The 15,279-nt window shown below is 25.7% G+C and overlaps 1 protein-coding gene and 1 long non-coding RNA gene across 3 annotated transcripts in view; one reads left to right on the forward strand and one right to left on the reverse strand.

The window, feature by feature from the left end:
• The window catches only part of LOC122851385, a 35,207-nt gene extending 26,499 nt beyond the window's left edge, over positions 1 to 8,708 (reverse strand). Inside the window, exons 1-3 of one of the 2 annotated variants that reach the window (XM_044150566.1) lie at positions 8,231 to 8,458; positions 6,786 to 8,039; positions 5,207 to 5,449 (exon numbers count right to left, since the gene is read on the reverse strand). In XM_044150566.1, the coding sequence (XP_044006501.1) occupies positions 5,207 to 5,449; positions 6,786 to 7,026 (484 nt within the window). In that variant the 5' untranslated portion in view covers positions 7,027 to 8,039; positions 8,231 to 8,458. Of the gene's footprint in view, positions 1 to 5,206; positions 5,450 to 6,785 lie in introns of both variants that reach the window. The other variant, XM_044150567.1, reaches the window with a different exon arrangement.
• LOC122851394 lies at positions 5,478 to 6,528 on the forward strand. The gene is made up of 3 exons (XR_006373687.1): positions 5,478 to 5,572; positions 6,065 to 6,352; positions 6,439 to 6,528. It is a non-coding gene; the product is annotated as an uncharacterized LOC122851394 (long non-coding RNA).
• Positions 8,709 to 15,279: the final 6,571 nt, after the last annotated feature.

A 15,279-nucleotide genomic window follows, 5' to 3' on the forward strand; every position in this document is an offset into this window, starting at 1 on the left:
TATATGTAGTTGTGCCCACATACATACACACACACACTAACAGTAAATATATATGTAGATTCAAATTCTATGGTTTGCTACTTCTTTAAGCTCAAGAGCCGTTTATTTTAAGAAGTTCTTTCAAACTCTGGCGCACTAACGCGAAATGTTAGGATGAAGAAAGAGGTAAAATTTTTGGCATTAAGAAAAAAATAAAATGAAAATGGAAGAAAAAAAAGAACATATAATAATAATAAAGATAGAAAAGAGCAAAAGGGAGTAAGAATGAGTTCAAGATGAATCCCGGTAAGTGAGAAAAAGACAAAGAGATTTGAATAAAAAAATAAAAAATAAAAAATTTACTTGAAAAATATATAGTGCAGGAAAAGCAAGTAGATATGTACATATAGGGTAAGAAAAAGTCGAGCGAAGAAAGAAGAGTGTCGAGGCAAACCACACGCCCCAAACTTCGAACCATTAGACAAATTTTATCTATAGCTTGAGGATAACTTAGAGAGCTTAAGGTTATACATTTTTTTGTGCTTTTTTATTTATTCATTTTTTACTTTTTTGTATTTTGTTTTTTATCAATTGTTTTAGCTTTTTTTTTTTTTATCAATTTTATTTCTCTGCATTTTAAAATGACGTTTTAGCGTAACAGGGTATATTATTTCTGTGTATGATAAAAAAAAAAATAAAAAAATAACATTGAAAAAAAAAGAAAAACAAGTTTATTTTATTGAATGTAAAAAAAATTTATTGAAGATAATGTAGGTGGATTTATAAAAATGTATATTGAAGCTGTAAGGTGAATTTTATTGCAATTGTTATTCTTGTTTAGTTTCATTTATTTATTATTATTATTATTTTTTTTTTTTCATTGATATCTTTTAGCCCTTTCCGCAGAACAAAAAAGTTTATCGTTCTTGAGGCGCTGAAACAGGATATCCTAGAGAAGGACAAAATTGTGTGGCATGTCGGATGGAAGAAGTGGAGAAGAGAGCGTTTGAGGAAAAGTTAGTCGACGGAAATAAGTTTGTAGTTGAACGAAGGGGTCTCGAGAACTACCGAGATGGTAAGCTTAAAAGTGAAAGAAGTAGTGTGACAAAACGAACTCTAAATTAATTAAAAGATTTTATGAAAAAAAAAAAAAAAATACAATTTCAAATAGAAATCAAGGATAAAAAAAAATAATAAAATCAATTAAAATATACACCTGTTTAGAAGAAACAAAATTTTTAAATTATATTATTTTTTTTTATGTGAAAATAAAAATAAATATAATTTTTTTTTTTGTATCAAATCTTAAAAATGTTTAAGAAAATAAATTTATAATTTTTTTTTATCTACTTTTTTATTTTTCAAATTATTATTGTATTATTTTATTATTTTTTCCACAAGCATTTGCATTCAATTTCAAATACGCGAAATAATTGCAAGTTTTTTTTTTTTTTTTTATCTGTGTAAATTTGCAAAAGAATGACAATGGTTATTTGAATTTTGCAACAAAGTAATGAGGATAATAAGTTATTATTAATAACGAATATATACGAGTCAAAAAACATTTGAAAAAAAAGAAATGAATAGACTTTATTTTTTATTTTATTTGACTTCAAATAACAAAGCCAATTTTAACAAGAATTTTCCCACGATTTTCATTTTAGTATATACCAAAAGTTTTTACTATTTTAATAAAAAGATTCTATCTGCTTCTGATAATTTCTTTTGTTATCCATTATAATATCATTTATTGTAAAATTATCGATTATGATTTTTCAAAATACGATTAAATTATTACTTGATTGTTATTTTTATATTGAAAATAATATTTAATACTCTTATTAAAAATAATAAGAATAATATTATTTTATGATTTTTCCTATTATAAAAACGACAGATGTCATTGGTCTTCTGGGCATTTGATTGGTCGTCGTCTTTGTCATCTAAAGATTTGTCAGGCAAATAGAAACAGGCTCCAACTATTCTCAAAAAAATTCTCATCGTGAGCCAAGCATTATTTTTTGCTTAAAAAAATTTCCATCGTGTCAACAATTTTTTTTTTCTGCATTAATAACACTTGCTGATATAACAAATATTCTTTTATGATTTAAATTTTAAAATAAAATAAAATTGATGTCGAGATAATGTAGAACAATTTAGAAAATATATATACAAAATAGAAAAGGTCAAATAAAAGTTAGTGCTGACGAACAATGTTTGTGAAATATAATATGAGTTTGTACAAGAGAAACCAGATAGTACAGTTGTTTGAATGCGATTGAAATATTTTGATGTTACAGTATGATTATACTGTTCATATCAATACAACTTTTTCTCTTTCCATAACATATGCCTCTGTATTTAAATATATACATACATGTGTAGCTACTACGTATATTCATAAATTTAATATTGTTCGCCCTCATCTAAAATCATCCTCTTTGAATTTCAACATGCAGTATCGTTCTCTCTGATTCGCATCCGGCTGATGCGGATTTATTTAAGTAGCCTCCCAGGCAAATATTTGACAAAAGCCATATGTCCATATATGTAAAACAATATCTAAAATCATCTGCTACAAAGCTTTAGCTCATTTAAATTAATCTACTTAATTTAAAATAAAATGTATTTTAATAATTCCATGAATTTATTTTTAAACAGAAAAATTTAATAAATGAACAAATAATAAATAAATTACATAACTGTAATTGAGATTAAAAAAAAATAATTCATTTTAAATGAATTGTATTTTTAGTTTTTATTTTTTCAAGTCGAATTTCATAGTGACTGAACCGATTACGACGAAGTGAATTCATCCAAGGGTATATATTTTTGTATGCACATTCTTTGTATTTGAGACATCCGATATAATATATATCAGAAATTCTTTTTTTTTTTTGCACCAGGTGCTTTTGAGTGCCTTTCTCAATCGAAAAATTTATATCTGTATTATATGATAAAATATATAAAGAAGAAAATAAATAAATAAAAAGGGTTTTTATATTTTATTCGAGCTCTTCAAAACAAATCGACCATGAAATATTGCATTTTTTTTTATTTCATATTCAATTGATTTTTATATTCTCAATCTAAACAAATTAAAGAATATATACATTACAATTTTTATTTATATATTTTATTTTAAAAATAAAAATATATTTTTTTTATGTTTGGAACAAATATTAACTAATCATGAGAGTGCGATTGTGTAGATGAGATAAAATGGAAAATGCACTTTAATACAAGCATGTTTGTTTGTTATTTTTTTATTTATTTTCTTTTGGATATGTGAACCGACAAGTATAGAGGATCGAGTGATACCAATCAAAAAAGAAAAAGACAATGAAAAAGTAAAAAGCAGAAAGAAAAACAATCGAAAAAAATAAAAGGGAAAAACGGAAGAGTTAGAGAGTACGAGAAATGACAGTGCCCCTCGGGTGTATAATATTATGATTCGCAAAAAACAAAAAAGAAAAAAAAAATAAACGAGAAGAAATAAAGTTAAAAAAAAAATAAATAGAAGACAAAAATAACGAGTGGATAGGCAGACGTCCTGGTGGATGTTATGGAATCCCGGGTGTGACTTTGTGAAAGCGTGACGAGACTCAAAAATGACGTATATGCACGCGCTAGTGCAGAACAAAATAATAAAAAAAAAATAAAACTAATACACTGAATGCGTCATATGCATTTTTTTTTTTATTTTTTTCATTTTTTTGATATCGTTGATCACAAAATTGGCTGACATTGGCAATACGCATGAAAGTATCTCACGACCTTGTTCATGTATTCATTGAATTATTAATCGAAAAAAAAATCTGTCAAAATTCTTCGTCCATCTGTAACTGAAAAATAAAATAATAAAAAAAATTTTTTTAACGTCAGTCTAGTGGGAATGATTTTTCATAGTGACTATTGAAGGGACAAAACGGGTATAAATGCTTTTGTAAAAATCACGGACTTATATTTCCAGAAAAATATTTTATAAATTTATTTTCTTGTATGAATAATATATATTAAAGTTTTTTACTAAAATTATTACAGTCATAAGTATTCTTACAACTTTAGGGAATATTGCTTTTATCGGAATTTAACAAAATTAGTTTTACCCGAGTTAACAATCCTGTCATTAGTCATTATATCGTTAATTCAAGCTAACCTCTGGTTGAATGCGGTACCAGTGTCTATATGGTCGCGCCAACCTTTTCAAAGTAATTTTACATTTTTGTGTGAACACAAAATTAATTCAAAAACTTTTGCAAAGATATTTTAATGTTTGATTTTTTTTTTTTTTTTTGCTTCCCTCGACTGTTTTATATGATATATCTATATACATAATTTATTTTCTTTTTTTTTTTCTTTCATTAAACACGTTAAGTGTTGGAAGTTTAAAATGAAAAATCAAATTGAAATATTGAATTCAAATCGCTTAATCAATTTAATTTGTAAATTTTATATTGGCTGAAATAGAATTACTTGAATTCAGTATTTTATTTACAGGGATTTCTGAATAAACAAGTCTGTTTTTTTTTAAAATAAAATTCGAGACTTTTAAACACATGTGTAATACGCACTTGAACAAAGTTCACAAATGTTTTTGATGCTCGTTCAACAGTAAGTCCACGATAATCACAAGTTTCAAAAGATTTAATTCTCACACACATTTTGTCTTCACTCTAAATCTCAACTTAAACTCCATTAGAACAAAAACTTATCAGATTTATTTAAATCTATTATTATCTAACTAGAAATTGTAGACATTAACCCTAACAATTCAATTCTTATCAATATGTGATAACAGAAAAACTTTTTTTAACAAACAAAAAACAAATAAAACTAATGAATAATGAAAAAATAAAAATAATAAAAATGTAAAAAACAAAAAAAAAAAATAATCATATTGTTTTGAACATTGTGTGGTCATTTCAACAATGAACTGATCATAAAATTTGACCATATCGTTGGCTCCCTATTGGACAATGGCATTTACGTGCCTCGCACATTTCAACCTATTCGTTTATCGTCAACAAAAACGATATACCAATAAAATTTAATGAACCACATAAAAAGAAAACTTGCCTTTTCGTTTAGAACATACAAAAAAATAAAAATAAATAAAATAATTTAATCAAAAAAATTTAATTTTCAATTTTTTTTCGGTAAATGAATAATAAAAAATAATAAATAAAATAACTTTATGATAGATAAATAAATTTTTGTACTTTACCATCAGCTTGATGTGGAGCATATATATTCAAATACAAGCAATCTTCACTTTGATTTCTCAGATATGGCAGCAATCGTTCAAGATACTCATGTCTTGCAGGCTTGACTTCGAGTCGTAGATTTGGCAGTACTTGTGGGCAAACTGATGCAAATGTATGTGCATCTCTAACATTACGCCATGAACGTGGTGATCTTGGTGGTGAAAATCTAAATGGACCTATTGGTGGTTCAGCATAAGGAACACCTGCAAATATATATTCACATATATACATAATGCTTCAAGAAGCTTCAAGCTGGCTTTATATTTCTGGGTCAAGTGCAGTAAACGCCTTTATGCCTCAGGGAATTGGACCACCAAATACCAAAAGTACATACATACTAAGTTATATGCCCGCGGGAGTGACGGCTTAAATAAACGAAAATTTTTTCAAGAACGTTTGTTGGTTTTGTAGATTTTATTTTTTGTTTTTATCTTCAATTTTTTTTTTTTTTTTTAACTTGCGAAAATAAATAACTAAAATAAATCAAGTTTGATTTTTAAATATTTTCAAAAGATCAAAGTGTTTCGATGTAATTTATTTATATATAAATATTTGATTTCATCAATCAACTTTTGACTTTGACTTTTTAAAATCTAAATTATATTGGAATAAATATTTTTTTCATTAATTTATTTCAAATGTTAATTAATAATTATAATTTTCTGAGAATCTTAGTCATCAAATATTCTTGGAAAATAAATTATTAATAGATCAAAATGAAAATACATTTATGTTCAAATATATTAAATGAATAATTGATTATTTTAAAATGACATGAAATTTTATTTTAAAAATATTTTCTATCATTTTTTGTTTAGGCTATAGTTTAAATGACAGCATCTCATAAGAGTCAAAGACAGAAAAAAAAAAATGTGCTTTGTGTTGTAAAACATTGGCTGATGTTGTTGAGATATTTAAAATTTCTGGAGGGAGAAATGCATTTGAGCAGATGGCACATACGTTACAATAAGTGCACTAAAAAGTCACGCGTGCGGGAGAAGCAGAAGCCGGGTATAACTTGACTGAACGGAAATAGAATCACACGCCCATCATCATAATAAAAACCAAGAAAAAAAACAAAATAAAAAAATATTTGACTGCCTTATGTGAGTGTCTATATTTATTTTGATTATTGTTTTGTTTTTAATTAACTTTTATAATTTTTATTTATTTATTTATCTTTTATTTCCAGACGTAGACCCTTTTTACCAAAAGAAAATATATGCTGGGAAATACCGTCACATGGATTTTATAAAATACTTGGCCAAACCAAAGAACGATGACTAAAAATAATGTTAAAGTTTAAAAAAAGATGGTATCTAAAATTCAAATGGCACAATGCCAGTCAGAGTGGCTGCATTGAAACGCCATTTTCTATAATCCAAAAAGCTTTTATTTATTTTATATTTTTTTATTTATTTTACATTTTTTGTTATCTTATTTATTTTATATACTTCATCGAATATTATTTTCAACAATTTTTTTTATCTATGTTTGTGCTATCAATTTCAAGTAGCTATATTTATTTTAGTGACTCACCAAGAAATACGTCGACCAGTGGTAGACGAGGATTTGTGTCAGGTTGAATGACTCTACCTCTTAGTCTACCCTGTTTTACACGTATTTCCTTGAACACCATATCTTCTTCCCAGTTTTGTTGTTGTTGTTGTTGTTGTCGCTGATGACCGTACTGATGATAAGGTCCATGAAAATTACGATGTTCCGTTAATATCTGAGTGCAAGAAAGCATCAAGACGCCAAGTAATTCTAGTCGAAACATTTTCTTTTTTTTTCTTTTTTAATTAAATAAAAAAATAAAAAACAAAAAAAAAAAAAGAAATTACACCTTCACTAGTTGATCACAAATTTTATATATTTTTTTTTACATTTTTTCTTTCACTTTTTCCACCATTCTAAATTAACCATTTTTTTTTTTTAATTAAAAAAAAAACACTAGTTATACACTTGAGCAATCACTTGATAAATTAATGATTAAAAGTAAATAAATAAATATAAATTAAATAATGAATTATGATGCATGTTTGAAGATTTAATTTAGCATAAAAGTCAGTGCAAAATTTGTGATATGTTCTCTTTGAACTAAAACTTTAACTCAACACCCAATGGTTTGGTGTTATTCTTAGCATATATTGAAGGGGAGCAAAACGAGGGGTGAATGTACCAACCAAAAAGTAACATAGAAACATTCAAAGTTTTTGGTACTATATTTATACAAAAATAGAAAATCCGCGTGTTGTTAAATTTCACGTGGTTTGTTATCTACTATTTTTATTATTTTCTTTTAAAATTTGTTTATATAATATTTATTTTTCTCTGTCGTTTAAAAATTATATAAGAACGTTTTTCAATTCCACTAATTTAAATTTACACTCATTTGATGTCAGGCAAATATTAAGTGGCTAAAAAAAAATATCTCATAAATATTATGAACCAATAATTTTCAATAAAATATGGTGTTTGTCTTGAAATGATTTTCTTTGTCGGTAACACTCCAATAAGACATCAAACACCGAGATAAGTAATAATGTCAACCATTAATCACCTTTAATTACTTCAATAAAGAAGATTGTTTTTTTCATTTTTTTTTTTTTCGGTTATATATTTAAATGAGAAAAGCATCCAATCGACAGACTATGAATATATATATAACCATCCACTTTAATTTATTTTGAATAAAACACAGAGTCCAATCAAAGCTTTCCCCTTGAGATCGTTTGTTTTCTTCTTAACGGTGTGCGATAGCGTGTTGTGAATTTTTGATTTCAAAGAACACTGCAAAATTGAGGGTGTTGTTAAAAGAAAGGTTAAAGAGACTAAACAAAAAAAAAAAGCACTATTTAACTAAAAAAATATATAAATAAATTATAGTAGTAAAAAAAAATAAATTAAAAAAGCGTAAAGACGAAAATCTTTAATGGTGTTTTTTTTATTCTTTTACACATTGATGTTTCTGTCTTTATTACCACACTAAGTTAGTTGTGTTTTGAGGATAATAGTCTTAACTGACTTTATCGATTAACTCAAGCATTAAAGAGCACCCTTAACGGAGAGACTAAACGAGCAACTAGAAATTCGTGGTTTTCTCATACTTTTTATCACAATTAAATTAAAACAAATTATTATTTTAAAAAAATAAAATCACATTAATTAACTATGAACCAATAAATAACAAAAAATAACAATTCAACTTCACATTTTTCATGGAATATATTTTTTTAACTTTAAATTTTAATTTCAGTAATTAAATTCATTGAGAAAAAAATTAAAATCACAATAATAAAAGACGATTAAAACACTGTTTCGATGCTTGGTGTAATTTAGAACTGAGGGATTGACAAAACTAACGTTGAATATTTGAAATCTAAATTTAATTTTGTACGATAGAAGCGCCTTGAGGTGGTCTTTGTATGAAACAGTAAATTTTATTTAAAGAATATTTATTCGTATACATATATGACGAAAAAAAATAAAGACATTGCTGAAGGTCTTTGGGTGCTGGAATTTTTAAAATTTTTTAAATAAAGATACGAAGAAAAATAGATCGAATAAAATGGAATAAAAAAAAAATGAAACATAGGATAAATCTATTTTACGTAGTTTCCAATGAAATCGGACATTATTTGTGCAATTGAAGGAGAATAAATTGAGGAAGTTTGAAGATTCAGAGAAAATAAAAAAATATTCTTGACAACAAGGTAACAATGAAACTAGCTGTAGAAACTAGTCTAGAATCTGATAAATATTCAAATGAACCATGGTTACCTCGGAGTCTCCAAAGAATGACCTGAGGGTCTTGTCATTTTGCATCGAAAATAAATAAGATAAAATTCTATTTTTATCATTTCTTTTAGTTTATTATCTATATGTAAATTTGACAATTATTTTTTTTCTTTAAAAATAGTTTAACAATTGTTAACTTGCATACATAAAATTATGTAATTTAAAAAATTAAAAATAATAGTTTTTTGTAATAATAAAAATGATGAATATTAAAAAAATAAATAAACTTAAATGTGTGAATGCAGCTTTATTCGATTGTCAAAGCGAAAATGTATATATAAAAAAATTGAAGAATAGTAGCATGACTTTTGGTACGTGATAAAAAAGCTGGTATTTTCAGTGTCTCGAAAGACAGACAAAATGACAAAGAAAAAACATCATAAAGATTTGGATAACGACTATCCATACGTTCATTTTTTTCTTTATTTTTCTCTCATTTTTTTTTTCAAGAAAAAGAGATGAAAGAGACGAAAAATAAAATAAAGGAAAAAAAAAATCAAGTCAAAGATGTTCACTAGTGATCCTCATGGGATTTCGTCAATACTCAGAATATCCTCGACTGTATTATCTCTCTTCTTCAAAGCCAAGAATAGTCGTTACAATACCTTCAATTTTCATGAAATTTATACTCTTGTCAGAAAAATAACTTGTCAGGATTGTCGTATTACTTGAGTTATTTGTTGGATCAATGATCGTCAGAACAATATTATTTTTTTACTTTATATATTTTATTTTAAATTAAATTTTACTCGATCAAAAAATTTGTGCAAAGTCAAAAAAATAAAAAAATAAATTTATAAGTCTTTTGCATTTTATAACTAGGATACTTTAAAATATAAAATATTCAATTGGCTTGATAATTGGCCTTTTTGTTAATATTTAAGGATTCAACTTTTATGATAAATTTATAAATGAAAAAAAATCTCTTTTAAAAGTAATTATTTTTCATTCAAAAATATAATACAAAAGTAAATAATTAAATTATTAATTGCAAACTGTGTTTATATATTTTTTCTTTTTTATTGGCACTTTGATGTTTGATGTACCTATTGAAAAATTTTATACTTTATAAAAGTGTATATTGTGTATTTACACACAGCCACAGTTTTACTGACTTTGTGAAAAAAAAATAATATGAAACTTTAATGACAAGTCTTTGTTGATTTATATAAAAAAATAAAGCAGTGTATAAAAAAGTTTTAAAATGATATGAAACAATATAATGTTGGTTATCTTTAATTCAACTTTATATCATAAAAATTAAAATATTTATAATTTTTTTTTAAATTATTAGAAAAAATGTTGTTAATAATTCTGAGATTTTTCTATTTTTATTTTTATCAATTAAGACATTTGAATTAAAATAAATTAATTAACTCATTTTATTTATTTATATTTATATAATTTTCGAAATTTATTCTTAATTTATTTATATATTTAATTAGTTTTTAACTTTAGATCTTTAATTTTTTAATCTCAGTAAAAAAAAAGATTGAAATTACGAAAATTAAGATAAACAAAATTTGAAAAAAAGTTTTTATATCTTTAAAATTTAATATATGTATATTTTACTTTGCTCAGGGTTAACACAGAATGATCCCAGATGAATTGAGAAAAAGTTATGTATACACTTCTCACCTTATTCATCTTGGCTTTACTCTTGACATATACACAAGCTCATTTCCTTTTTTTTTTTTTTATAAAAAAGAAATTCTCGTTAAATTTGTCGGTTACTTGAAGTACACATTTCAAGTTTTAATCGTGTAGACACTGGATAAATTTAACGTTGTCTTCTCATGCACTTCTGAACTTTTAATAAAAAAATAAAAAATAATTAAAAGAATTTAAAAAAAGCTGATAATGAAAAAGAAGTTGAAAATTATAAAATTTAAAACAAATGAAAAAATAAGACAATTTCTAGAATCAAAAATCCGAGTGTTGGAAATTAATTTTTGCAATTTAAAAATTTAACAAAGTTTCCATGTTAATTTCATCAGAAATTAGTGAATTTAATTTTTGCTCTTGACAAAAATGTTATTATTGCAAAGCTTTTTGGCTCTATCGCTTTCATAAATTATTTTTTTATTATTATTATAAGTTTAACTGGATAATGATTTGTGTATATTTACAAAGTATATAATATAAAATCTACAGCATGAAATTTTATACGACACATGCAAAAGCAAGTCAAAATGATAAAGTTCCTTCTGAGGTTGATAAATAGTTATATAAATATTCAAAAACTTATTGTAATATTGTGTCATAGATACTCTTCACAGTCGTAAATTGTATCGTTATTATTTCTACATGATGTGTCCCCAATGCCTGTCATCATTATCTATAATATATTTTGTAATATTTTACATACCAAAATAATTGTTCTACATCACATAGTTATCCAATGAATTCACAGCATCGATAGTTGCAGTATCAACATCTTGGAAAAATTTGCAAGCACTTGCATCCGGCTCGCTGATCTAGAAGTACAAAAGAAAATATTATTAAAAATAAATTTAATAAGAAATAAATTCAATCTTGATAGCTAATATATAGGTTAGTCTTTGAGTAATAATACACTAAGCTTAATTATACTTTTGATAAAATTACTTTAAAATAAAATTCATAGAACTTAGATAAAAAAAAATTATTAATTTGTTTGTAAGTTGACTTTATTTATTTTATTTGTTTGTTACATTAGTCAACGTTGCAAAGCAGATTAAAATATATCTGACAATCAAGAAAAAATGAATAATAAATAATAAAAATAAAAGTAAATAATAAAAAATTGAAAAAGTAGAAAAATTACTTTGGGCAGCTGTGAAAAATTGTCACTAAAGTGGTGTGGACACAAGTACGATGAAATGAAGGTTTTTTTTTTTTTTTTTTTACAAGAGACAAAGTGAGAGCATGAAAGGTTCAATTAGACTTGTCTGTCTGTTGGTTAGTGTATTCACTGTTTCATTTGTATAGCTGACTTGTCTGTGTGTAACCGAGTATTTCCGGGGTATGTCACTGGTGCTGGTATGCCGAAAGTGAAATGTAAATTAGAAGCCAGAACGTAAATAAAGTTTAAAAAAAAAAAAAAAACAATATGTTAATCTTTTTTTTTAATAGCCACAGCAAACTTAAATGTCATTCAGTGAAAACAATGTCCAAATCAACTTGTTGACACATACATATTGGGTAAATTATTCATTTAATTTGAGAGAATTATTTTTCAATAAATTGTTAATGAATAGAAAAAGAATTGCTCATTTTAAATTTATAATTATTTTGTGAAAAAAGTTTTTCTTTATTTTTCAATTTAAGAATTTAGTAATTAAATGTAAAATTTTTCGTATTGTTTTTTTAGATGCATCACTTGCTGACACAGTTCACTTGAAAAAAAAAACAAAAAGAACCTGCGGCTGCAGAATAAAAATGATGAAAATGCAGCGGTGTATAGTAAAGAAGAATAATTCAAGATATAAAGAAGGTCGTTGGAGTGTGACGTTGAGAATTCGTGTCTGGACTTACTGAACATTCAAATCCAGGGTAAAATAAAAAAAAAAGTGTATAAAATCGATGTTGTGAATTCTCCAGGCATTGGTTTTTACTGATAGCAAATTACGTCTTTATTTATTTTGAATATAGCCTCAAGGTATTACAATAAAATTTATAAAAAAATAAATATTTATTTATGAATATATCCGAAAAAAAAAAAAAAAATAGATCAACTAACTGAGTATTAGAGAAAATATTATTTTTAAATTAAATTTGAAATTTTTAGTTCAGATTACAAATGAAAAAAAAGCTCCATTTAAAAACTTTGATATTTTTTTAAAAATAGTTTTCATAATAAAAAAATAAAAAGAATATTTTTTTTTTTCTTTTTTTTTAATAAATTGATTTTGGCAACAAGTGATGATATACTTGAGTCATTATAAATTCGAGTCATTACGTCATTATTCAGTGTGTTGATGGGAGCATGAAAATTCGATAACTAGCTTGACGTGGTGATACAAAATTTCTTGGTATGTCAATGTTTGTTCTAGTATGCGTATTGAGAAATCGATTTTCATGCTGGAATAACCAACTCTAGAAGCAAATAATACGTCTGGTCTATCAGCTAGTGTTACATATATCTATATGTATATCAATTTATGTACATGTTTGTTACGCAGATCATGTAAGGACCGACACGCTTTAATTAGAATTTCAATGCAATCATCATGACTCATGACCATGAAACTAAATTAATTGTTGTTTCTGGATAAATTAATATATACGAGCCAATTTGTCATATTCATTTTGTCTGATTTTAATCTATAATAATCAATTGTTATCTTTTTAATGTTTTTTAATATAATTCATAAAGTATACAATTTTTATTTTTATGTAGTTTTCTTTTTTTTTTTTTCAATTCTTGCAAATATTAAAAAGTAGAAAAAAAGTTTGACACTGTCCAGTGCTTTGCGGATACTCCCAAAAGATTAACGGAACTGAATCTTATCCGGAGGAAGTTGATGCTCATTCGTCTTGAGCAAAAGAGAACTATTATTTTTTCTCTCTCTTACATTCTCTCTCTACTCAGTGAACCAGCCTTCAGCTCACCGACCCGTAATACTATCATTCGCATTGCAAGTTGTTGCACTTTTCACTGACATAAATATGTACATACACACACACACATACACAACAATATCAATGGCTGAACTTTGTTAATAAATAGGTCAACATAAACTTTTTAAACATCAACATGAAAAAAAAAATAAATAAGCAAATAACATTATAAAAAAAATATATAAATATTACATTAAAATATTGTGAAGATATAAAGAAAAAAAAAAAAATTATATTTAATAAAAAATTATATATTAATAAAAATAATTTTAAATAAACTAATATCTTTTAAATAGAGCTTTGACTAGTTGACTGTCTTTCTTCAAGTCTCTAAGGAAAAAAAAACCACTGCTTCTCGTCTTCTAACGCAATGAAGAAAGACAGAAGAAAATAGAAAAAAAAATATGAGAAGCCACTGCATCTTGAAAAGATGGTTCAACCAAACTCCCCAAGCTGTTCTGAAGAAAAGTTTAATTAGCTTCTAAATCTTCGGTACCTAATTATCATTTTTTTTTAAATTTAAAATTTTTTTTTTTTTATCTCGTCATTGAGATACCGTAAACTTCCAGTGGCTTCTTTGAAAAACTAATGGAGTATTTTAAATTTGACAAAAGTTATTAAGTATTATATATAGATATATAAAAAAGCTATTAAAATTTTTATCTCATTTAATTAAATAAAATAAAAATAATATAATATTAGCAATACGCAATAATATTAATTGTTGTTATCTTGCTTTACACAGATCCAAGATATACACATACATTTATAATCAAGCAAACATTTTCCTTTTGTATTGTTAAGGTTAAAACAGAGCTTTTTGTGTTACCCGAGGCAATTTCGCCAACATTTTCGATAGTGTTGTGTAAGTAGAGTATTATGTACCTATGCCGAAAAGCGTTACAATCATCAGAGTAATCCTCAGTTGGAATTGGTTGGGTGCTATAATGACATTGAAGCTGGAATTTTCAAGCTAGGCACTATTCTCATGAGATTGGGTGACGACAGAATTTCTTCGCACTGATTACACCCTCCGGTATAGTCGGCACGAACGAGATAAGCCACAAGGCACCTTTCTAACCATCAGGAAAATGAGAGTATGAGACTTTGTGGTGGTGATGGTGGTGATGATAGTGGTGGTGGTAGTGGTAGTGGTGAGAAAGAGAAGAAGAAGATGCTTGTTGTTGTCGTCGTCGTATTGTCGTGTATGCTGGCTTTATATATATTTTGCACCGACACAAATTTCCTATCGTATACTTGCGGCTTCATAGGCCAATGTGATATGTATATGTATACAACACAGCGAATATACTTTCAATGTCTCACTTTTATTCACAACCACTCAATTTCACTCTTTTTTATTTATTTATTTTTTTTTTGAACCATGATATCCGATGAAAGTCTTTTACCTTTAATCGAAAAATTCAACTTTAATCTAAACAGTTATATAGAGTATATATTTATTATTTTTTTCACTCGCTTTTCAATACTCTATGGATATATTACTCAGCTCATGGTGTTGCAGAGAAACTTTTAATCTTCATGTTGAATACTTAAAATGATTAATTTATTTTCAAAGATAAAATATGTGGAAATATTCTAGAAAATATCAATTATTTCAACCCTTATT

This window comes from Aphidius gifuensis, linkage group LG3 (assembly GCF_014905175.1).
Source record: "Aphidius gifuensis isolate YNYX2018 linkage group LG3, ASM1490517v1, whole genome shotgun sequence".
Classification (NCBI taxonomy): Eukaryota; Metazoa; Arthropoda; class Insecta; order Hymenoptera; family Braconidae; genus Aphidius; species Aphidius gifuensis.